The following is a 26,586-nucleotide window of genomic DNA, read 5'->3' on the forward strand; positions in this document are numbered from 1 at the left end:
TATACCCATTAATTGTTTTGAATTAATTGTTCTTCTGTCCTTAAGGTCAGTATATTTCATTTAAGTCTATTAGACACTTACTTCCAGTAACTCGTCTCCAATCTGCAGCCTGCCATCTTTTCCAGCCGCTCCATTTGGATCAATGCCCACTACAAAGACACTCATCTTGGATCTGTCTTTGTTCCCAGCTAGGCTGAGTCCTAATCCAGTCTTCCCTTTCTCCAGTTCTATCATGTGCAGATCTCCTGACAGGTTGCCATACTGGTGACTGATTTTCCCTAATTATAAAGAGAGCAAAATTCAAATGGGTGGCGAAGTCAAAATCGAGCTTGGAAAATTGTAAAGGAACTGCAACTTTGGAATTCAATAGTCCCAACATCAACTCAACATTACAAAAAGAATGAATATATGTTTCTATTCACTTGCCAAAGTTAGAAAAAGGCAGGCTCCCAGCCGCTTCATTTTTTAAAACAGGAAAGTGAGAATCTATCCATCATTCCTTCCTTCGTTATAAAGATACTTTCTATATTTATATGCTACTTTTAGGAGTATTTTTAATAACAATCACAATCATTCCTGCGTTACACACGAAGCACAATTATATTAAAGCCTTATGGCCCAGACTGAATGCTTACAGCACAAGGAAACAACAAAGCTGTTAGATGTGACCACAGATTCTACTCAAGCAAATTAAAGAAAAACTATTGAAAACATCACACTGCAGACAAAGAAGTTACTTACTCCAGCTGTATCCAAACTCATCCTCCTTATCCAAATCTTCCAGATGATTGTTAGAGGACTGCAGCACAACTTCACCGCTCATTGCTGGAAATACCGAAGGAGGTGGCAAAGGCAGATTACAGAATGATTTTTTTTCTGGCTCTGAATCTGACTGACTGGATGCCTGTGGGGAGTAAGGAAAATACAGTGTTTGAGAAGGCAGAGAGGAATTAAGGTCACTCGAAATGCATGGAATGATGAAAAAGAAAAACCCAGGACTTTGAAGTTAAAATACACAGCAACAGTGGAATAAAAAAGCAAACAAGATGGAAACTGCAAATCAAATTCGGTGAAGATAAATGTCTGTTCAGCCTACATACCACAAAAACCTTGCATGTTAGTTCCAAAACTGGACAAAGAGGAACACGTTAAGGAATATGAAGGAATCCTCTAAAAAGATCATTATGTTCTTGATTTTGCATTGTTTTATATCAAAAAAATTGTCTCTGACATTGTAAATGGGGGTGAAATCTGATAGAGACATTGCATTAGCCTGGATCAAGAGTTCTTCTTGGGAATCCCATGATGGACGGACAGATGCTACTATAAATAGTGCATACTGCATACTATAGTATTAAGAGATGGCAGAGAAGAGCTGCTGTGGAAAAGCAAATCAGTAGGAAGTATTTTTTAATTTGTTTTCACAAATGGAAAAATAAATGTTTTCTGTTCATGTTGATGGTTTTTAATTTGGTTTTATGGTTATTTGTATTTTAATATATTTTACTGTGGTTTTTAATTTTGTGAGCTGCTCAGAGTCACTGATGCGAGATGGGTGGCTGTATAAACTGACTGAATGATTGCACGAAGGAAGGGCAAAACGGATGCCATACGTTAACTGGCTTCACACAGACGGCATTCCTTCAACTGGGTACACCATTGGAAGTGCTTCTTATGGGAATTTTAAATCAATCAATCAATCAATCACTAAAAAAGATGCCTTTTGCAGAACTTACTTTGGAAATTGATTTCCATGCCCTCAAGAAAATGTGTGGAGAGGCCTTAAGAAATGAACGGAAATAAAATGTCTGAAATTGGATAAACTGCTGAGAAAGGGGGGTTATGTCTTAAAAGAGACATCAATGTCTTTCTCCAATTAATACTATCAGATGTACATTTAGTCATGGGAATTCCCGAATTCTTCATGGTATGGCATGAACATTATTTACGCTCGTACTAAAGTAGCAGATATATTTAGAAGGCAAAGATGATGCCTCTGAAATTGTCAGAGGGTCAAAGTAAAGGATGGGAATGCAGAAATGTTAATATATATGAGGATATATACTGAATAATTTGACTTATTCAGGGGTAATATGGGGAGCATTTCTTATTTTTATAAGAACTCAAGGCTGTGAACATACCCAATACTCCTTTCTCCTCCTCCTATTCTCCCCAGAATGACAGGCTAGCTCAAAGTCACCCAGTCGTTTTCATGGCTAACGTGGGACTAGAACCCACAGTCTCCTGGTTCCTAGCCTAGTGCTTTAACCACTAGACTAAATTGGTCTTGTAAAAACAGAACTTTCTATTTCTAACTGCACAAACAATTCACTTACAATCAATCCAACATCTGTTTACGGTCGCTTTAATGCTAACCTCCGGATACATGAGAATAAGATTGTACCATTAACTAGCTGTAGTCAATATTTGCTAGGTTAACTTTTTACAAGCCTAACAGGATTTGTGGAAGGGGAAAAATATTTCTATCCATGTTTTGGTCAAAAGCTCCAAAGTCCAGTGTTCAAAAGTAACAGGACTCCATTCATTCTGCCAATTAACTCAGCTCTAAATTTCCCCTTTAAGTAAACCCAAATCATGTTAGAAAGTTACATTTAAAATCCGAACTTTTTAAAATTCCAACAAGACCTACCATCATCTGTTGATAGATCAGACCCTATCAAAATTTCTCCTACCTCCATGCCATAATTTAGTTCTAGGCCATTGATGGCGAACCTTTTAGAGACTGAATGCCCAAACTGCAACCCAAAACCCACTTATGCATCGTTGAGTGCTGGGTGGGTGTGGCCCATTGGCTGGGCGTGGCTGCGGTGGTAACGGCAGACTGGGTGGGACTAAAAAGTTCAATTAATCAATTCCAACTTTGCAAGATCTTTTTTTTTCCCCGCGAGAAGTTGAAATTGACTAAACCTTTTTTTTTTTTTGCACACAGCGGCGGAAGCCTAAAGCTAAAAGATTTTATAAAACCCATCTGAAGGCCTAGGACTGGGGCGATGGCGCGCATGCCCACAGAGAGGGCTCTGAGTGCCGCCTCTGGCACCCGTGCCATAGGTTCGCCACCACTGTTCTAGGCCACCCATTCTTTAATCAATGGGAGGAGATGAGAGGGATGAGCGTGATGGCCATATTTCAATATGGAGAATATTCACTTCCAACAAACCACTGGCACATGAAACATTATTAATATTATTAAATGAGGGTCTAGGAAAGGAAGGGAAAAAGGATACACACATATTCACCAAGTCCACCACAAACACATGGGCATAATCCAACCTTGTTAGTGTTGAACTGCAGAGGGTCAACAAAAGGGTTAGTGCTGCTGAAGGCAGGAGGCTTAGTGAAAGGGTTGGACTGCAGGTAAGACATGGGGAAGTTCTATAAAAAATAAAAACAGAAAGGAACTTGCTAATCAAAACACACACATATAATAGGGCACATTCACACATGCATGATCAGCATTTGCCCAGTAGCAAATGGTAGCTTACGTATAGATAGTCCTCGACTTACAACCAAAATTGAACCCAAAATTTCTGTTCCTAAATAAGACAGCTGCTAAATTAATTTTGCCCCATTTTACGACCATTCTTGCCACAGGTGTTGAGTGAACTATTGCAGTTGTTAAATTAGTAACACGGTTGTTAAATGAATCTGGTTTCCTCATTGACTTTGCTTGTCAGGAGGTTCCAAAAGGTGGTCACATGATTCAGGGACACTGCAAACACCATAAATACATGCCAGTTGTGAAGTGCCCAAATTTTGATCATGTGACCACAGGGGTGCTGCAACAGTCGTAAGTGTGTAAAACAGTCATAAGTCACTTTTGGAGTGTCGTTGTAACTTTGAACAGTCACTAAATGAATGGTTGTAAGTTGAGGATTACCTGTTGTGAAAGTGATTATACTGCAAGTACCACACAGAAATAGGGATTTCTTCTTAAACTAATAGTTTAATACTGTTATTCCCGTTAGATTTTTTGAGCTTTATGAATCATAAGAAAAATATTTTTATGCTGAAATTTTCCTAATAAAGCAAAAATGCTGCTCTGTTGTTTAAGGTGATTGTGCCATCCAGGATGTAGATAAGCCCTTGGATTCACCTATCTGGGTAAATATGCACATTTGTTACTTGTTCTGCTCTGACTTATTAAAATGAAGATCAAAATAGGTTGGTTAAATAGAATTTTAGCACATTTCTTCACCGGGGATAAAGACTGCACACTACAGGAACAGAGATGAAGAAAGTAAACTCAACAAGGTTAGAATGAGAGAATGAGCTCATTCTACGACTCCGTAATTTTCAGCAAATAATATATTTATAGCTTTAAAATATAGGAAACAGACATTTTATTTGCCTACCATTTTGGGGGGAAAAAACATGAGAGGGAAGGGCAAGTAATAAGCCTGATACCCAAAACTTCTGCACATTTTTCTTTTTTTAAGATTGTTGTTTATTCTTACATTGTACTTTTAGGGCAATTTCTTACTATGTTTGGAGCGCTGTTTTTAAGACAAGATGGCAAGCAGCAATTCAACTGGTAAGTTTCTAGTGCCTCACACCTAACATACATCCCACCTTATCTAGACATACATTCCATTCTCAAAAGAAATACACTAACAAACATATACCTGCTCTACATCTGGTGAGAATGTTGAGCCCTCAGCCTCTTAAAAGGGATTAGACAATGCTTTCTCTTTATGAAGAGAACCAAAAAGCTCCAAATAGAAACTTTTTTATAAGAAGTTTATTGCTGCTGATATACAGCAAAGGTCTCTGAGCAAATCAGTCCACTTTACCTCAAAGACTGAATTAAAATATTTCCCTTTATTTTCAAGGCAATACTTTTTGGGGGGAGAAGGTCAGCTTTCAGATAACAGGCCAGAACCATTATTTTATTTATTTATATATATATGTTTTCTGAGGTTTTCGCGGGTGTTTGTATGTAGGTCTTTAGTTATTCGGGTTTTCTCCCGAATAATATATATATATATATTTAAAAAAGGCAGGGACACTGACCAGCAACTGCTCACTCTTCCCTAATCTTTTTATCCTTCAATAGGAAAGAAGTTGATCAAAGTGAAGCATAATGTGCACTATATTGAGCTTCTGAACAAAAGGTGGATATACATCTAATAAATAAACAAATTATATATATTTTTTAAATGTATGTTAAGGTTGAATTTAACACAAAACTGAAAAAAAAATCCAGATAATTAAAATGAGCAGGGAAAAAAAAGCTTAGCTGCACTTATATAGAAAAAAGCAGACAGCATTATTTGATATTGCTTATATGTATATTCTGCAGTTATATGTATATAACTGTAGTAAATAGCAGTAAATCATCAGGTCACTTTTGGGGACTATCAACATTTAGCTCAGCTAAAGTACTTTTTTCTTTGACTCTTTTATTGTGCTGCTGCCCAAGACCACCTAATGCTCTACTCTGAACTCTGCAAATTCATATTATTACATGAAACTTCCTTCTCTGTGCTGCTCAAGTAGGCCTTAAAAAAAGATTTCTGCTTCACAGCAGAAGGTTTTCGCCTTGTGTATAAACAGGTTTCAGGAAATAAACCAGATTATCCCTTTCTTCAGAGAATTGAACAATACATATTTTTAAAAAAGAGAAATCCCTAACTTGAATAATTTCAAGACGCCTTAAACATGTCACATTTCAGTGGAACCACTAAAAGCACATACTGAAGGTAATAAACACTGAATGATAGGATTACAAGAGACATACATGCATGCAGGCAGGCATTAATCATTCCTTATTTACAAAACTCTTACCAAATATAGAACCTCTCTATGATTCGAAATAATCAGAAAGCACCCATAAGCATTTACAGTATATAACTCCTTTCACTAACAGTGCTAGCTCAAATTTCACAGGCAGATGGGTCCAACAAATGATAATTTCTGTTATTACAATAGCTCTGAACCACCATAAAACAGCTTGAGCATTTGTTGCACTCTTGTTAAATTATACATTTAGTGCATAACCATATGTAACAGAATAAACCACTTTTATCGTGTATAAGCAAAATAAGAATTGTTAATTGCTAAAATTTGTTGATCAACAGAAAAACATTCATATCGTTAAAGCAATGCTTTAACTCTCCCCAATGGATGAAGAAGCCATCTATGCCGGTGAAGTTACCTTATTTCTTTTTTATTTCATGAAAGAAAATACAGCTAGCTTTCAGGTTGATTGCTTATGACTAAACATTGGAAATCCCCTTAGAAGCTATTAGGGTTTCAGATAAAGAGCACAAACTAAAGGCACCATTTCTACATCACCAACATTCAGCAAGCAAAATATATTTTCCCATGCCACGGCAAATTCACAAGCTCCTGTTAGTTCTGCATACAAATCACCAACATTCAACAGGATTATCCATGCTATTTACCTGTGATGACTGATGGTAAAATGGATTATTAAGTTTCTGCCCACCAGGAGCAGAGGATGCTAAAGAGCTATAAAGAGATATTGGCTGGGAAACAAGAGTTATGAAAGACCCAGTAAATCAAACATGCGAGTTACAAAAAAAAAAATCTACATACAGGAAGTATAGTTTCAAGGGATGCAAGCAACAATATTAAAATGACTATGCAAAGTGGCTGAAAGCCATGTCCTTTTATGGAGGGCTGTTCAGTGATTCTGCACTGTAGACTTCTCTCCCTCCCAATTTATGCTTAAGAGCAAAATGAAAAGTACAGGAAAAAATTGCAAGGAAAAAGAAGGCGTTATTTGGGCAACCACGTAATCTTTCAAATATATAGCCTCATGTGGATTGCTTAGCCTCTGCATAGATCCCAATTCCTTTCTGGCAGGAATGGCTAACAGGGTGGAAATCAAAATGGGCTACATACAGATCTGGAATAGTAAGTAGTATCTCAGCTACATTAGTAATATTATGTTCTCCAGAGCAACACAGTGCGGAAAAATCCTCAAAACCTTACTCTATCATTGATAGCAGAGGTGTCCAACCGTGGCCACTTTAAGACTTGTAGACTTCAACTTTTGGAATCAGACACCCCTGATCTATAGCAGGTAAATATTTCATGAACTTTCTGAACGATTAAACAGGATAGCCTGTGGAGTGCAATTTCCTGTTTCCAATCAGAAGTGTTTCAGGCTACCACAAAATCAAGGACTAACTGCAACCTCAACTAATTCTGCTCTTAGCTTTGTAGATGATATAAGATTTAGGAAGCAAAGCCTCAGTTCTCCTCAACTTAGCAAAATTTGGGATAAATGCTTAACTTTGAATGCATATATGTTGGTTCTTACTTCGTACGCTTACCCTTGGTTTGCTTATAATGCTCTGTACCGTGAAGACTACCGGGTTGCCTGCTCTTCGAATGGCTTCCACAGCTTGCTCATGGCTTGCATCTCTGAGATTTATTCCATCCACCTGAAAATGTAAGGCCTAAGATTAACATGAGAGTACACGTAGCTAAAAATAAACTTCTAAAAATTATACCTATTTCTCTATTTTATATAAGCAAACAAACAAAACTCTGTAGCCACACTCTTCTAAATTTCAGTCCCTCCTATGCAGTATGTCATTATTTAGCAAAATCATATTATTATGCATGGACATCGTCAACAGACTGCAATATTCAGGATACACTAAGAGAATGGAAGTTATTATTATAAGTTATAATTTAACATTGTTTTACGTCAGAGAATTTAATCTGTATCTTTAGTGGTTCAGATATGGAGCTTAAATTAGACTGATTTCACTGGCTGTCCTTCAAACATAACATAATTTTAATTCTTGTTTGGAATCTAGGATTATCTTAAATTCAAGACTATCAGTCTTTGGCATAAATCAGTGGATTCTATACATCATTTTGTATGATAAATTCATATTACTCATATTTGTCCATTGGTCTCTAAGTAAATGTTTCAGAGTCAAAATACGTGGCAGTGGGCATAATCTATAAAACACCTTTGGAAATGAATGATAAATAATTCATCCTTTCAAATCAAGATTGTGTTTGTGTTTCACTGTTGTAAGCAAATAATAACAACAACAACAACAACAACAACAACAACAACAACAATAATAATAATAATAATAATAATAATAATAATAATAATAATAATAATAATAATGTTGGAAGGGACCTTGGAGGTCATCGAGTCCAACCCCCTGCTCAGGCAGGTAACATCTCCAATTAAATAACATCGGTTACTTTTAAAAGTGAGATGGCGCTATATGGTGTATTTATTTTTTATTAATTTATTTTAAACATGTCCACCCATCTTTCAAACTCTGGGCAGCTCCCAATAAAATCATTTTAAAAACTATGAAATATTGTTTACAAAAAAAATATTCTTATAAAAGATTCTTACAAAAATAAAGTTTTGCTCAGAAATGTGCAAAAACATTATTACATTCCAAGACAGAGGTGGGGAACTATGGCCCCTTTACGACTTATGGACTTCAACTCCCAGAATTACTGACCAAGCATGGCTGGCTCAAGAATTCTGGGAGTTGAAGTCCACAAGTCATAAAGGGGCCGTAGTTCCCCACCCCTGTTCTAAGCCCATTTAAAAAATGGAAACCAACATAATACCTCCACAATTCTATCTCCTGTTTTCAAGGTTCCATTTTTGCCAGCAGGACTGTCTTCAAGGATGTGTTTGATGAAGATTCCTCTCATAACTTCACCATTGTTCAGACGACTTCCCATACCTCTCCCACCAACAATGCTGATTCCCAGAGACTTGCTAGGCTCTCTCCAGAGCTCAACCCTGCAATGACAAATCAACAAAAAATAAATTGTATTGACTGAGGTGCATTATAGTCAGGAAGAAGGGTTTTACTAAACAGGAAAAACTAGATGCTTAAAATTAAAACAGCCGCATGCTATAGGGCTTGTTCGTGAGGTACATTTTATTTAATTATTTTTATTTATGTATTTTTATCCTCCCTTTATTATTGTGGTTGACTAATTAAAAGTCAATCCCACCTTCCCTCCCCGTGTACATGGCTCCCTCCTTCTCTATCTTGTGTTAAATGATTTTATTTTACTTGATTTGTCATTTTATATCTCATGACTTTAATGTTTTTATGCTGTTAAGTCACCCAGAGTTATTTGAACTAGATGGGCAGCGAATAAATTTCTTAATAAATCACTGCAATTGTTAAATTAATAATATGGTTGTTAAGAGAATCTGGCTTCCCCATTGACTTTGCTTGTCAGAAGGTTGCAAAAGATGGCTCCATGGCTCCGGGACACTGCAACCGTCATAAATAGCGCCAGTTGCCAAGCATCCAAATTTTGATCATGTCACCACAGCGACTCTGCAAGGGTCATGTGAAAAATGATCATCCGTCTCTTTTTTTCAGTGCCATGGTAAATTTGAACAGTCATTAACGAATGTATTCTCTTTTAAAACTTTAAAACTGATCAACTGGGCTCTAGCTCTGAAACACACCGTCTTGGTTGATTCCAGTTACTGTAGCCTGTGTTCTGAAGCTCACTTTCTTCTCCTTCTCCTTCTTCGCGTTCTGGTAGTTCTGGAATTTCTCTGCATGTAAACAAATTTTACTCTGTATCAAAAGAAATTATTATGATCCCCAAAACAGTTCTTTTAATATTTTGGGACATGTGAAAAACTTGACGAACCGGTAAATTAGCACAATATATCTTTAAAAACCTGTAACGAACAGAAACATGTATTGGGGGATAATAATATAACAATGACAACAAGATGGATGCAAATAAGGCAACAATAACAGTAAAGGATCATTGGACGGAGAAAAAAAATAAGACCGGCTAGACCAGTCATGAAATTATGCAAGGACAGAATAAATAGATTGATACATCCTGAGATTTATCAGCGCAAACAATATTAAAACTTAGATACAAATTCATAAACATCTGTATTATTTGCATATTGCCTTGTTCGTCTTTTTAAATATAAGCCATGTGATATTGGCTGAGATCAAATATCAAACGCCTCGATATACATGACCAAACACATTTCCAATGTTATATGGATATATGGAGATGAGGTTTGTTTGTTTTTTTCAATGGAAGCTTGCTACACTTTATAGAAGTCAGATTTTAAAGAACAAGTTTTTCAGAGGTTTGGAGGAAGGTGTTGTTGTTGTTGTTAATTGCGAAGTCGTGTCCGACCCATCGTGACCCCTTGGACAACGTTCCTCCAGGTCTTCCTGGTTGGAAAATACAGTCTAATGAGTTCCAATGAAAATGGGAAATACTAATCTTTACCCTCTAGCCATAATCTTATATAATAGGAAAAATCATCAGCTCACACAACAGGATTGCTTTCTTTCACTCTTCCATACAGCCCTCTGAAAGACCTCAAAAATCTGCTCAGGGAGAGTTCCATTTTTTTGAGAGAGAAATAATGAGAAACATACCATATCACTGGATTCCACTCACAGAATTTTCCAAGGAAACATTTCTAATTAATTAATATATATTTAATTTATACGCAGTCCTTTTAAGAGACTTCTTGCAGAACAGCAACTAGATTTCTCTTCCAGTACAAAGACAAATGCTATATCTCACCTAATTTCAGACTAAATCATATATTAAGCTGATGACAGTGCTTCCCAAAACACAAACCCACAGTAGCTTAATAAAACTTTTTGTTCACATTCTTCTTCATGTTTCAATCCATATATGGAAGAAATACAATTTTTATGCCCCAGAAAACCTTTCAAAGGCAGGAGCCTCCATTCGATAATTTGGGATTACATCAAAGTTTCTAATACATCTAATCTGAATGTAGATGCTATGCTAAGCCTCACTGTAATTTGCATGATTTTAATTTAGCATACTGTATTAATCCAATTAGGCATTTATGGCTAAGCATAATCGGTAAAACCAACTGCAAATCAAGGCTTAGTACAATACATGAACCAGGACATACCATCTGTTCCACTTTCATTGCAGTGCATAAAAAGGAGCAGGGGAATGTGGGCAGGTATGTTAGAAACTGCACACATATTACAGGCCATTTAGCATGAATTCACTGTTTTTCTATATGTACTGAAGAAAATGGGGAAGGGAAATAAGGTGAAATGAAACATATGGTGTCCCTACTGAGATTAAACTAGGCTTTATAATTGTCTAGTTTCCATAAAGTGGAACAAACAATGAATTTAACTAATGATGCTTTGGCTTTGATATATCTCCCCACTCCCTGCAGCAATTATACAACTATGCTAATTACTTACATTCACGGTAACAACCCGTTACCCCTGCCCCCCCCCCCAGTAAAATGATATTTCGGGCAATTTCAATGGCGATTAGGTTTGCAAGATCCCACAGAAAGACCTAAATTATCTCCATACATCTCATTTAAAATAAGTAACAGTTTGATTATTTGAAGTGGAATTGTTGGGAATTTATTGGGTGGTTCTTTCTAACAGATAATGTCAGGCAAAACATCAGTGTGTGTTATGTTCATCTCAAGTCAATACAGTGTGAACACTTTCTGAAGTCCCAGCTTAACTAGTAGCCAGGACATTACAGAAATGTTGATAAAATGGACTTTGCATGAAACAGACTAAATTTTGGAAGTGATTCACATCACTCGTATCAATGTACATCATTTGAATAACATCATTATTATTCAAATAAACTGATGCAGTTACTTAATTTGCCTAATAGCATCATCATGCGATGAATAAAGGTAGTTCCAGTGATATATTCTCCAATTTAATGAACAATTGGCAATAAGAAACACCCCCATTCCCAGTCATACTGTTAAATTGAGGGTCAATATACCATAAATATACTGCTCACAAAAATAAAGGGAACATTTTACCATGGAATTGAAGGGGTTTGCGTTCCCTTTATTTTTGTGAGCAGTATACTTTGGGGTACAAATGATAAGCCTGCATATTCTGTTGACTACATTTAAACTTTTTTGTTCCCTTATCTAAAATAAATACTTATAACCCAACGTTCCCCTCTACTCCCACAAAGAAAGAACAAGCAAATTTGTATTTTTCCAATCAATATCAATACAGTTTTTTTTCATCCATTCATGGATAGTGTTTTTAATGCATGGGTGGATTGAATTAAAGCAAAAGGAGTTGTTTTTATTAGTAGTACAGTATTCTAAATTACCTCACAGTGTGTGAAGGGAAAACATCTAATGGCATTGTTCCTTCTGGCTGCTGCCCTACGTTGGCTTGGTACTCTTCTAATTGCTCTGCTGGCACATAGCTAATGCTGCAACACAAAAGTAAACATGAAATTAAAAGCTGCAGATGCCTGGATATAGTTCAGTATTGAGCAACAGAGATTTTTAAGGCTATAATTCACAGTGTGGCATTGCACAAATATCTTCTTCTTAATCCAGAAAGCCTCCTTTTCATGTATTTGGAATGCACCAAATGCAAACCATGCAAGTCAATGTGTATTGCACTGCATTGCATTACATACTGTATTATATTATAATCATATAATATCGTATCAGTTATAATGTGCTTTCTGTGCTGTGAAACAAACACATTGCAACTTCACTGTCTAGAAACAGTGTCTTTTCCTTAACTGAATCTAATAATGTTTATTTTTGATTAAAGGCAGTCCTCTAACTTTCCCTCATTCTTGAATCTGGAAACCTTGAGCAAACATCTATTATTCCTCCTACCAGCTAAGAGGTTCTGTAAGTGACTTTTTTATTTTTCAAATTAAACTGGTAAAGTTTCAACTTTCTTAGTGAATGGATAGACATAACAGAACGGATATTCAAAAATTTCACTATAGCTACACCTCACTTCTGTGAAGTGAGGAATTTAAAACTTCCTGTTTTACACTGTTTTTAACTGTTAATTGAACTAGAATTTTTGGTGACATTGTAATATTTTAAACAGCTTTATTGCTATTTTATTCTTTGGACTTCAGCTTGGGTACTTTGGACAGGCAATGAATAAATGTGAAATATTTGTAGATACCAATTTAAGCCAAAATATCCTCTCTTTTCTATGAAGGTTATCCCCAGATTACGCAGTTCCTTATAAAGGAAGCAAAGTATTAGTTAGTACCCAAGAGACATGATGACACATATTGAAAGAATATCATTCTTTTAAAACATTTGCTATTTAAAAAGAAGCAAAATGCAACTAAGGTAATAGTGAAGGAGACTATGAACTTTAAAAAGCTATAAAAAGCTATGAATGAAAATGACATTAAATTAGTATCATTCAACAATGTTTTTACTGGTGAAACCAAACCAAACCAAAAGAAAACAAATTAAAAGTACTCTCTGGCAGCTCAGAAATAAAAATCATTACACATAGTCCACATTTACTGACTGCCTCCTTTTACTTTACAATTAATCCTTACATTTGTGAAAAGCAAAGGGAAACTGAAATGATCATAACCAGCAAACACTTCATGTAAAGACCAAGTTGCCAATCCCAATAGTTGTCATTAAATAAGAAATACCTGTATTATTAGAACTGCATTTCCCTGCAGTATATAGGATATTCATTGTAACTCCCAAAACACTTGGCTTAAGCAGGAAATAGCTGCAGAACTGCCAAGCAAGCAGAACTGCATTCTAATTCCTGCTGGCTGAAAGGAACTATAGAAAGAAGGCTCTCTGTTAAATGAGAAATTTCAGAATTCACAGCTAGCAAGGCAGACACTACTAATCTAAAGTGATCAAGGATTAAACTGATTGTACATTGATTCTTCAGAAGGTAGTGAAGACAAGAGTAATTTTCATCCTGCATCAACTTAAAATGAGAAGATAGGGATGTAAATATTATGTATCATGCAACAAAGAAATAAACCACATGCATGATTTAATAGGCGGAGATGTTTTATGTATACTATGATAGGAAAGAAACCAAATAAAGAAATTTGTGATCACATTTAAAATAAACCACAATACCATTTTAATAATGAAGTTAAGATTCATTTAGTTACAGCGTAGGGAAAAGAAAAGGTAAGCACTACTGAAAATACAAGAGTGAGATTAATCCAGACATCAGTACATGGCTGTGTCAGTGATAAGCAACTTGAAAACATAATAATACTTGAAGAATGCGCTGGAATTTGATGCTTCCCTTTATATAAATGTTGGATTTTTCTTAAACTAATGGTAATTGAACAAATAGTATAATACCCAGACATATGAAATCTGAAAAGCTATACTATAGCATCAGGAATATGAAGGATGCTGGGATTTCTAAACTGAAATGGAGTTTCACAATCTGGCATGAGAAGGGCTGAAGTACTCCTTGAAAATCAAGCAGCTGTGTTCCGTGTATCCACCACTGTAAGCTTAGCAGTGTGAAAAGTCCATAAACGTTCTTTCTTCCCCTATTCCACGGGTGCCAGACTTGTGACATATTGTGACATATCGCCATGTTTTTTGCCTTTGCGAAGCTGGGGTGGGTGTGGCCTGCACGTGACGCATCTGGTCCGCGGGCCGCCAGTTTGACACCTCTGTCCTATTCTATGTTGTAACTATGAGACGAAACGGGTAAATGGGGAACCTCTGAGTTACCTGTGCTACAATTATCTACAGAAATATTGTTGCTGTTGTGGGGGGAAAAAGAATCCCAAACAAAAATGGTGGGACATTGAAACAAAAAGCTAATAAGAGCTATCAAGAAATTAACTTTTTTCTAACAACTGTTGAATAAATATGTATCTTTTAAGGAAGAGAATAAAACATGACTTCACTTTTAATCCAGAAAATGCTGTGCCCAATTTTAGCCATCCACCTGTAACGGTGGAAACAGCTTCAAGATATCTGTTTCTCTGATGGATACGTGGAGGAAATATAGATCCCAAAGAAACAGGGATATTTCTGCTTTGTTTCTACACTATGGATGTTTAAAGATGGATTTCTCTCCTTTTTTAAATCAAAGGAAGGAAATTTATCCCTTCGCAGCTCCATAGCTTGTGTAGATGACCTTAGTTAATGGACAATTAGGGCGCCTTTGGATCTGGTAGATTAATAGATTGGATTCCCAGGACATCTCCTGACTAAATCCTGGCAAGTAGATTATCTGATGTTTCCAACAATGGATTTTCCTCTCCAAAATCCAAATTTTCTCTCTGACCACTGAATGGAAAATCTAAGTATTAGTCTTCCTTTAAAATTTAAAGGCAAAAAGGTGCTTCAAAGTGTGTAGAGGGACACATACAATTGTCATTCTTTAAAGCAGCCAACCCTTTCCCCAGGATCTCACATATACTGTATGAGCCTAAGAAAAAGTTGTCTTGATTTAAAGAGCTGCAGGCCAGGACATCATCTTGCATGCTCTGAAATATCTTTTTGTTTTCAACTCCAAAGATATGCACAACCCATCATTCCCCACAAGACTGCATCCTAAATAATTTACAGCCTGCATTTCTTTGAGCATGAATCTCAAAGGAACACAGAAAGGATTCTATAGCATTCCCCTATCCACATATTAACCGGACTGCTTAGGTACAAAAAGAAGTTGGAAATTTGATTGATATTTGGCAAACATTGTTGTTTGAGAAATAAGATGGGGTGCAAAACCTGAGTACCTCTAGCAATTACTGAATTATAATTCCCAACATCTCACACCACTGGTCATCCTGGGTGAAGCTTGAGAGTTTTGCTCTGCAAGTTCCCTGTTCCAATCTAAACCATCAACCTGGCTTCTATAAACTTATCTTTAAAAGATGAATGCCATGTTTTTAACCAATTAAAGCTATATTCATCATAGAGCTCCAAATATACCTACAAATTGAAGGATTTGATATAGTTGAATAATTAATCAGGTAATCTTATCTAGTAATAGGTTTTAATTGGGTGAAAGCATCTGTGTGTCTGTGTATATTATGCAGTACCTATATCTGGATACATCCCAGCTATTTCTGATGTTATGAAAGCATGAATGAATGAACAGACAAGTTGGAACACAGAGCTATAATGAGCTTTTGAATCGCCAATACTCACACATAAAAGGGGCCCTGATCATCAGCAGGTGTTGGAGAAGATCTAGAATGTGAAGCATACGACGCAGCATCTTTTTACAATAGTGTTAACAAATGTCAGTGACTTCTACTCAATGAGAGATGCATACACACGTATTTAAAAGTGTGCATTCCTGCTTACTTTCCTTTTTTCCCCTCTTCACCTCTATTCTATCCACACCTCCCATCAGAAAGCATCTGTTCTTTATTGGAGTGTATATCAATGATTATTAACAAGCATGAAAAATGCAACCGCAATCAATCTTTTATTCCTTGATCAGAGATTCATCTCCACACGTTCGGTTAAGGCAGGTGAATTCTGAATCAGCTCTGTAATTATCTGGCAGATGTTAGAGGCAGCTGTTATAACTACTGCTAAAAGCAAAAGTCTCTAGATATTGTTAAAGAAATGTAAGGTGCAGGGAGAAGTGAAGACAGATATATCCTGATGATGCTATACATCTGCTTTTCTGTTTAGGAAAAAAAATCTTTATATATGAAGGGAAGAAAGAAAAGGAGAGAAAGAGAGAGAGAGAGAGAGAGAGAGAGAGAGAGAGAGAGAGAGAGAGAGAGAGAGAGAGAGAGAGAGAGAGAGAGAGAGAGAGAGAGAGACTTAAAATACAGTTTTCTTCCTAATATTTGTAAAAAATATACTGAGAAAGCATAATTCTTCTGTTTTAATGTTATGTATCATAATTTCTATATTCACCATTTTCCACTATTGAAATATTTCTCGTCACCTGAGGTAAAAGATCAAAGCTTAATTTATAAAATTCCAATGTTTTTTTTAGTTGATCTGCCTGAACAAAAATTATGTAATTTAAATCCCATGCAAATACTATCACTGTGTCTTCCACAAATCCAGCAAAGCAATAGATTCAAAAAGGTGTTAAATGCCCTTTTGTCACCCGGATCAGTATACAATTCTTTCTCACTCTAATGCTACTATTAATTGGAAATAAAGGGTTGATCCTGTCTGCCGTTTGCTCCTCCCATTCATCTAACAAACTATTTTCCCCCCAAAAGGTGATTTCATGCCATAATATTCCATCAAGTTTCTCCATTGCTTAGATATTAAAGGTGAATATTCTTCAGGTATACTAATTGCATTGCTGGTTTTAAGGAGCAGCTGCTAAGCTTTAATTTTTAGAAGGCAATTCAGGATTTAGTTTAATAATATTTTTTGATTAAGTTCAGAGTTTTTTCATTATAGTTACATATTTGTAAGATTAAGTAATACGGGAAAACATTTTCTCCCTTATTGCAAATGGCTGGCAAGTTCCATGTATTTATTTGAGCCCATGAAATTATATCAAACCAGTGAATGGGATCATCAAACTGCCACACTAGATTGCAATTTTGGAATTCTCATCAACATCTATTAGCTGGCTGTGATTCACAGAAGACATTTCAACTTCTTCCATCAATGTAGAATCCAGTTTAATACTGAAACTTCATTAAGATACTGAATTAAAAGTAATCATGGAATTAAAAAAAACACTCAACAAGTGCGGTGACAATTGATCCGTACCGTTTTTGAAATTCTACCAATCTGTATGACACCCAACTTACTTTATATCCGGTCCAATGACAGAATGCCTCCTCAGCATGGCCCGTGCTTGGGCATTAGTTAAATTAGCAGTAGGTTCCTCATTAATAGACAATATACAGTCTCCAATACCAATTCGTCCATCACGATTTATGGAACCACCATGGATAATGCTGCGAACTATCATTCCCATGCCATCTTTATTAGAACTTACTGTCATCCCTTACAGAAAAAAAAGTTTAAAGCTAATAAGAAATATGGGAACATGGAAAAAAAAACTAATAAAAACTTTTACAAAAAAAAAAAGAAATATGGGAACAAAATTGGTATCTGACTTGATCCTACATCGAACAACATTCATTTTCCAAAATTGTTTTTATTTACATGTTTATCTGTATTTCTACCAATATACTCATACTTCCACAATTTTTTTAATAATAACTTGAAGAAAAATTAATATCTTATTGGTAGGATCTGAGGAATCAACATGCAAGATACGCCTGGCAGGTCAAAAAACACCAGCTAGAAAATTCTCACTAAAAAAACCTGGTAACAGCTGAGTCTGACATATTAGATTATCTCTTCAGGTCTACAGCTGCCTCCATTGCATAAGCTCACGGTTAAGATCAAAAAGATGATGAATTCCTAATGCCTTCTGTTCTGTTTAAAAAGCTACTTAATTAAATGAGATCTGCTTTTTTTTTACATATGGCCACAAAGAAAGAAGTGGAAAACAGAAAAGGAAAAGGCAATGAACTTATTTTTAATTTAATAAAAAAAAGTGAGCAGAGGAAAAAGAAAGACCAAGATGGGATAATGTTGAAAAAAGTATATAAGATTTGTTCTTATGTATTACAAAGCACACAAGTGAAGGATTTCGTCCTTCCATTATTTGAATATGGCCAATATTTTCCTCCTTCTGATTATTTCCAGTATAAAAAAAATGATAAAATTCTCCAAATAAAGAGTCCTTAGGTTTTGCATCATTATACTAAGAAAAGCTCATGTTACCATAGTTTCAGCATTGCAACTATTCTTAATTTTATTAGTAATTAAATTGCTTGGACAATTATATCATGCCCCAGTTACTAAAAATAGATAATTAGGTTGGAGACATTGATGTATTGCCTAATTATAACAGATTGATTCTCTCCTGACTCTTCCTGCCTTCGTATGGAAAGGAAAATCTATAGGCATGATTGCTATAATTATAATTATTATTGGAACCATATATAAAAACCTTTGCTTTTTGATTAAAGCAACTTAAAGACTAATATCTAGTTTTCTTTCAGGAATAACTAGGCAGAAATAAGGATCGCAAGAACAAAGATGTGTACAGTTACGTGAGGTACATTACCTAAGCTTGAATTGCCTTTTGCAATGATAATTGTCTTCTCCAACTTGTTTTTATTTGTATCTAGACCAGCAGGCATTAAGCTATTATTTCCCATCAAGAATACGTGATCCTGGTAAGAAGAAAATAAGAGTCATTTCTGGAAAACTTAATAGGATTTTGTGTAATTTAAAAATCACAGTCTGCTAGACAGTCTGTATATTTGTAATGTCCTTCAAAGACCTTGTTTCTGTTCAAAACAAGTGAACAACAAAAAAGGTTTACTAAAACCTGCGCTGAGGAAATAAGAATACCTTTCACAACTGGCAGCAAACAGACTTACAATATTTTTTTTTTTAAACTAGACTTGTCCAATCTGGTGACCTGCAGATGCACATTGCAACAGTCAGGGTTCCATGTATAGAAAGTTGTACCAGTCAGCTGACCTGCTCTGTCATACAATCACTTTTGCTCCTTGTTGCATATTCCATTTGTTGTTGTTAATTGCGAAGTCGTGTCCGACCCATCGCGACCCCATGGACAACGTTCCTCCAGGTCTTCCTGTCCTCTACCATCTTCTGGAGTCCATTTAAGTTCACGCCTGCTGCTTCAGTGACTGCATATTCCATATTAGTCTCCAAAAATGGAATGCTTCTTTGTATACTAATGAATCTACAATTTCACCTCTCTACAGAGAACCTTGGAGGATCTCTACATACCGTACCCATGATTTTGTATTGTACAGCAAAATATTCTTGAATAGCAAGTGCTATGTTGAGTCACAGCTCAATTTTAGAAAGCAAGCTGTGCCACAAATTAGTGCATAAAATCCACACAACCCCAACTTATGTTGCATTTGATTCTTCTAGATCAAAAGGCAGAATGACCAGGAACAATACCTGGGAAACATCCCTACCTTTAGTCCCCTTTGATCTACTAAATCTCTAAAAATGGTGCTTTTTCACAAATGCATGTAATGAATCCTTCTGGGAGAATCAAGTGGCAATCTAGAACTTACTTTTGTAGAGTGTGAAAATTCGGGTGGTAGCTGAGATTCTCTCCAAAGGCTTGTGCTTTCGTGTTCAACTTGTTGAGATTGTGTTGCTGGATTCACAAGAAGAGGTTCTGTGATCTGTTTCATACATCCACCTGCGGGTTTACTCTCCATCTCTCTTTGTATTAGATCCACTGTGTACAAGTTTTTATCTGATGACTGGTAACTGAGTAGGTCACTGGAATCATCTTTGAAAGTAGTCTAGCAAACAAGATAACAAGAATTCCAAACTCATTCTATTTCTAAAGTACCATTTCTTCCTTTGGAAGTCTAAAAACCTTTCTCATGTACATCTAAGAATAACTAGTTTACATTCAATGTGCCACATGGTCCATTTTTATTTTATATAATTATTTTTATTGGGACAAAGTGATAACTATAAACACTACCAAGTTTCATGAATGAAGGTAAATATATGTGTTCCAAGACAATGTTGCAGGATCCAATCTGGTTCAGTCACTAGGACCAGAGGTGTAGTCTTCCGAGCTTTTGGACTTGTGCTGGAGCCCATTCTCAGGGAACTTCTCTCTCACCAGAATGTGACACAGAGAAAAGTTTCCTGAGGATGGGTTCCATCACAAGTCTAAAAACTCTACCACAAGTCTGAAAACTGGTCTGGTGACTGACCCAGATTGAATCCTACTACCAAGTTTGATGGTAAACATTTTCTTTCTATTCTGATGGGCCACAACAGAGTGATTTCAAGAACATCTTGTATAAAACTGGATTTGTTGCAGAGTATGTTTCCCAGCATGCACATTAATTTCTAATTTCATAACTATTGCAAAGTTGAACAATGCAATCTGTCTCATTGGCACAGGTACATTCTGTTTAGTCTAAGAAATTCTATTAGGAAATAAATTCTGGCCATCACACCCATGCTGTGCCAAGAGAAATAAGATTCCAAAAGAAATAAAGCCAGCTTATAAATTTCAGGTATGAAAGAAGATCAACTTTTTTCAAAAACAGATGTGAGTTACTTATAAAGTAATAAAAGCACAATAAAAATAAAAAAAAAATATACAATCCATTTCAAAAAATGAACTGGCAATCCAGCAGTGATCCCACCATGAACGTTAAAAGAAATATGCAGAATGATCCAAGAGAGAGAGAGAGAGAGAGAGAGAGAGAGAGAGAGAGAGAGAGAGAGAGAGAGAGAGAGAGAAAGAATCAGAAAAAGGAGAGAAAAGCTAACATGATAAAAAAAGTTAACATCAAAAGTAAAAAAAGAATTTGACCTTTTGACAAAAGAATTTGAGCGACCTTTTGAGCAATGATTTTCTAGCGATTTGTTAACAATTTTCTTTAAGAAAATTAGTTTTTAATGCTTGAACTTTAAGCATGTAGTATTCATTTTACTTACATGTCTTTCCATAAATGGCTTGTTATTGTTTAGATTTCTTTGAACCATGTTTAGGAACACCTAAAATTATAGTAAATGTTCTGCTGAATACTGAAAAGCTGAAAGTTATTCTATCAGTATAACTATCTAAATGAAATTACTCTTTAATCTAGTAAAAAAACTATGGACCAATAGAACCAACTGGCAACATTACCTTCACTATCCAAACAAACATTTTCAAAAAGCTACTTTATAGGTATTAACAAAGTGTCTTTCTGCTCACATCCCTGCTCATATATTTCCCCCATAATTTTACCTTGGGAGTTGAAGAGGGCAGAGAAAGAGCAAGCTTGAGATCATCACCACAAATGCCACTATGCAGTGTTAAAGCTGAAGACTGGAATGTACCATCATTATCTGGAGAACAGTCCGATTCCATGGTAGAGTCCTCTATTATATCTGCCTCACTTGAGTCCACCTAATAGCAAAGGCAATTCAATCAAATGGGTGACTTTTGTATCAGTTTCAAATACAAGCTTCAGTGGCTAAATTGTTCTAGCTAGTTTCCTTTGTGACGTTTTTCTTTTCGATTCTCCACAGCCGAATATGTTGGTTTGCCACATGTTTATTTCCATTCACAGCTTTGGATGTCAGATCATGGATAGGCAATGACTTTTATGTGAAAATATTTTAACTTATCATCTCTCTAAAAAAACATTATACTATGTGGAGCTAATCTTTGACTTACAACAATTGAGCCCCACATTTCTGTTGCTAAACAAGGCACTTGTTTAGCAACAGTTTTGCTCCATTTTATGACCTTTTTGTCACAGTTGTTGATCACTGCAGATGTTATGCGAATCATGCAATTATTAAGTGAACCTGGCTTCCCCCATTGACTTTGCTTGTCAAAAGAGGGCTGGGAAGGTTACAAATGGTAATCACATGACCACAGGACACTGCAACAATTATAAATGCATGCCAGATGTAAGCATCCAAATGTTGATTACGTGAATGTGGGGATGCTGCAACGGACGTAAGTGTGAAAACCCATCATTTTTTTCAGTGCTGTTGTAACTTCGAACAGTCACTAAACGAATGGTTGCAAGTTGAGGGCTACTTATATTGTTCTAATAGGCTTAATTTTATAATTTAGCCTGAATAATTAAGTGAATTATTCCATAAGCTTTAGTGTGTGGGTTTTTTTTTTTAAAAAAAGTTATAATTTATTCCCAAAATATATTACCATTGCTCATTACAAATAAACAAACTAACACACATTGTAAATTTATACTCAGTATTACTGCCTTCTCAGCACATTTTCATATAAGCCTAGCATTATAACAATAAAATCATGGGATTCGGTATCAATTCCATGCATACAATTCAATTCAGTTCAACTCAGAAACTAAAATCCAATGCATGTTGAATTTGTGACAGGCAGAAAAATAATCAAATTCTATCTTCAATAAAAGATGAACTTTAACAAAAAAAAAAACAAGGATCATATCCCAAACTAAGTAACCTTGTGATAGAATCCTTCAAAGGTTTCTACAATAAAAACATTTTAATGAATAGAACCATTGTGAAAACACCGAGTATTTTTCCCATATTTCCCATTCATCTTGACCTTTCTAAGCCAATTGTGCCTCTCAGCCTTCCTATCAAATTGGAATGCCTATTTGTAGAAGTCTATGTAAACCTTCCTATATTTTTCTGTGAAAGTATGTCATGATACGATACAAAGATATATATATATATATTTCCAACTCCTGCAATAAATTTAAAACAAAGTAGTTTGTATCTTATGTAAAGCTACTCATGTCTGTATGTGCATATTATGACAATGAACTATAATACCTCCAAAATCAAAGGGTGAAATATTTGGTCAGCTCAATCCCACAAATGGGGCCAATATTACACAAGATGAAGTGACACTGGTGAGGAAGTAATAATCTCAAATTCTTTATATAAACTTTTAAGGTGGTCTTAAGGTGCAATCCTAAATTTCACAAAAAAAATGCTGACTGGAAATCATTACATATAAATAAAAAAAACCTGTCAGCAGAATTGAAAAATGTAATCTAAAGGGGAAAAAAAGGAGCGGAGGGAGAAGGAGGCAATAAAAGGAATGAGTTGCATGCATCCAGACCCCAGCAAGACTAAGGTGACATCTGCATACCACCACAAAGATGTGTATAATCCCAAGTAATTTTCAATTTACTAAATCCCGTGAAAAGACATACATACATACACACACACGGGCACAGGCACACACACACACACACACACTCGCTTCCTCCCTGTTCTGAGAAAGCAGGGACTTGGATTTAGATAGATTACTATTAAATCAGCCAGGATTGGGCCATTTTACCTATTAGATTTGGATTGACATATATATATAGCAGACATGTCAAACTCGCGACATCACGTGACGTCGCGCAAAGTATCGGAGCTTTTTCCCCATTGCCAGCAATGGAGTGGGCGTGGTTTCCTGGTGACGCATCCGGCCCGCAGACCAGCAGTTTGACACCCCTGATATATAGAATCTGTCAAAGGTTCATTCATCATTCTAGCTTTTGTGGGTTTTTGAAGATTGCCCAATATCTCAGCTACTATCTACAGTATATCACTAGATTAGAGCATGGGTGGGTAACTATGGCAACTCTACTACCTGAGGATTTCAACTCCCAGAATTCCAGAAAAGAACAAGTAAGGTTTTTTTTATGAACTGAAAAAGTATGTGAGAAAACTGAGAATATGGAATAAGAGAAAACACGTCGCCTCCTGAGGTTTTTAGATATTGCCAAGTTTAAATGGGCAACAGCATTTGAATACTATCCTGCGTTTACACAGAGTTCTAAGTTCCAAGAACCCTTGAGAGAAATTGCAGAGTCCTAAGAAGTAATTGGAACAAATGGCTGGAGCCATAATTTCCTTATATTATAGGATTATATATATGCATGGTTTCTCATTTAAAAAAATAATGGTTTGCTTTTGTAATTTTCTTACTCTTTTTAATTGTACATTATTCTGAAGGCTTCAAGGAATTTTTTTTTTTAACAAAAAACAAAATGTTTAAATATTTAGAGCAGGGGTAGTCAACCTTGGCTCTTTTATGACTCGTGGACTTCAACTCCCAGAATTCCTGAGCCATCTGGGAGTTGAAGTCCACGAGTCATAAAAGAGCCAAGGTTGACTACCCCTGATTTAGAGGGTTTAATTTTGGCACAGCCTTGTCTTCTTATAAATACAATGTTTTGATATAGTTGTGGATATTTTTTTGTATTACCAAATAAACAACCATCATGTAGATTCAAGGAAAGCAAGCAAGAAGTCTTTTAAAATACCTCTTAACATGTTAACAGCAGGACTGTTCCTGTATTGTTCCTTAACAAAATACCGTTCAAAATTAAGACATAGAATAAAAGACTGACTATAGACTAACCAGAGCCAGCTCAGCATGGAAGAGGGCTGAATCGGCTAGCCCTTCCTCCTCAAAGGACTGGGCAGTGTAGAAAAAGGAATCTTCCTTAGCAGAAACATAGCCCTCTTCTGGTGAAAGCTGCAGAAAGAATGAAGCTCTTGAGTTGGATGATGGCCAGTGAACAGAACATGCCATGTAAGTAAATACTAAGAAATTTTAAATGAATATAAAGATTAGGAAAAAAAAGATATCTAGAAATCATATTATAGCCGTCAAACCATGAAATGATTTATAGGGTTGAAAAAAAAGAAAGAAAAATGAGATGGCAATAATCATGAATTTAAGCACCACGTGGTTATGTACCTATGTGCTGATATTTGACATGTTCTCCCAGACCAGATGATAAATTCTGTCTCTCTCCTTATATTTCCACTGCCTGATTTCCAATGCAGTTAAGCCTCACAAACTAGATTTAAGATTAAACTAGATTTAAGCCTTTTCAGTCATACCAAGTTTAAATTATACTTCGTTTCTAAACACAACACGTAGGTTCCACTGAAATCAGTAGCACTTCTTCTTGTGATAATCATGTTTGGAGCAGATTGAAAAATCACATTTATTTTAAATTTTTTACCTGTCTGGCTTGTGAATTTCATAGTACGTCACTGGGAGACAACAATCTTGCCATGAATGTTGAAACCAATTTCAAAATGAATGATTTTATTAAGAAATTGTTCATTCCAATACAACTAAAATATATTCCTTATTGACATCATAATAAAAGTACATTACCTAGATCCTTTTCAGTTGGGTTTGAGGTTGGATTATGGAACTGAGATAGCATTGGTCATAGTTGTTGATGACCTCTGGTAAACTCAGAATATGGATTATGTATCCATCCAGGCCTTGATCCTTGATCATAGAGACCTTCAATACCTCCTGAATCAGGTTGGGCTGATAATGAAGGGGGTGGGCACAGTGGCTTTCCTCCTTCCCCTAAGGTTGGTTCCAGTTAGAGTTGGTACAGAATAAAAGTCCAACCCATGCTTTTTCTGCATTTTCTTCCTGCCTTTATTTAGCACCTTCATGAAAGCTCTGAGTAACTCAGGAGCAGTTATTTGTCCATACAAGTAACTATCATTAATATGCTGTACATCTCTGCCCTACCCACCACTTGGATAACTTAACAATCCCCCAGTGGTTGGTGTGCAATTTGAAGGTCCTTTTGGACTCACAGGTCCTGCTCAAAGAGCAGGTGGCAGCCATGACCAGGAGGGCCTTAGCACAAGTCTATCCATCATACCAGTTGAGCCGCCTAGATCAGGAGACTATCACAGTCACTCATGCCTTAATTATTTATCTGGATTACTGCAACAGGCTCGAAATGGGACTGCTCTTGAAGACCATTCAGAAGTGGCCACTTATTGAGAATGCAAGGACACATGTGTCCAGGTATAGTTTAAGGAACAAGTATCACCCATAAAGCTTTGGGTGACACAAGGCAGGATACTTATCAATCTACCTGCTTCTGATAGTTTCTGCCCATGCCACCAGACCTCAGAGGTCTCTTTTATCAAACTGAATGATGTGGTTGAACCCAGGATATGTGCTTTCTGTATCACAATGCCTGTCCTATGGAATAGCCTCCCCTCTGAGCCTGGAATGGTCTCCTTCTCCTAACCTTCTAGAAGGCCTTGAAGAGCCGGCTTTTCTCTCAAACACTGATGCCAGAACGTGAGATGAGCCCAACATATATTCCATTGTGCATGTTTTAAGGTAAGTTTTATGGTAAAAATTTTGCTTGCAGCCTCAGTCACATTGTACTAGATGGTTTTTATTTCAGCTTAGTTTAGTTTACATTTTCCACACAATATGGTTAACTGATCAGAGTCATTAGAGT

General features: G+C 36.1%; 1 protein-coding gene across 1 annotated transcript in view; it reads right to left on the bottom strand.

The window, feature by feature from the left end:
- The window catches only part of MPDZ (multiple PDZ domain crumbs cell polarity complex component), an 83,238-nt gene that overhangs the window by 25,335 nt on the left and 31,317 nt on the right, over positions 1–26,586 (bottom strand). The window contains exons 17-31 of the mRNA XM_029284300.1: positions 24,708–24,824; positions 21,576–21,737; positions 19,845–20,118; positions 18,888–18,977; positions 17,554–17,752; positions 15,965–16,006; positions 12,142–12,246; positions 9,470–9,562; positions 8,605–8,782; positions 7,323–7,433; positions 6,426–6,509; positions 3,292–3,393; positions 1,549–1,568; positions 742–959; positions 82–278 (exon numbers count right to left, since the gene is read on the bottom strand). Of these exons, the coding sequence (XP_029140133.1) occupies positions 82–278; positions 742–959; positions 1,549–1,568; positions 3,292–3,393; positions 6,426–6,509; positions 7,323–7,433; positions 8,605–8,782; positions 9,470–9,562; positions 12,142–12,246; positions 15,965–16,006; positions 17,554–17,752; positions 18,888–18,977; positions 19,845–20,118; positions 21,576–21,737; positions 24,708–24,824 (1,992 nt within the window). The remainder of the gene's footprint in view (positions 1–81; positions 279–741; positions 960–1,548; positions 1,569–3,291; positions 3,394–6,425; positions 6,510–7,322; positions 7,434–8,604; positions 8,783–9,469; positions 9,563–12,141; positions 12,247–15,964; positions 16,007–17,553; positions 17,753–18,887; positions 18,978–19,844; positions 20,119–21,575; positions 21,738–24,707; positions 24,825–26,586) is intronic.

This window comes from Protobothrops mucrosquamatus, unplaced genomic scaffold (assembly GCF_001527695.2).
Source record: "Protobothrops mucrosquamatus isolate PMUCROS unplaced genomic scaffold, P.Mucros_1.0 scaffold504, whole genome shotgun sequence".
Classification (NCBI taxonomy): domain Eukaryota; kingdom Metazoa; phylum Chordata; class Lepidosauria; order Squamata; family Viperidae; genus Protobothrops; species Protobothrops mucrosquamatus.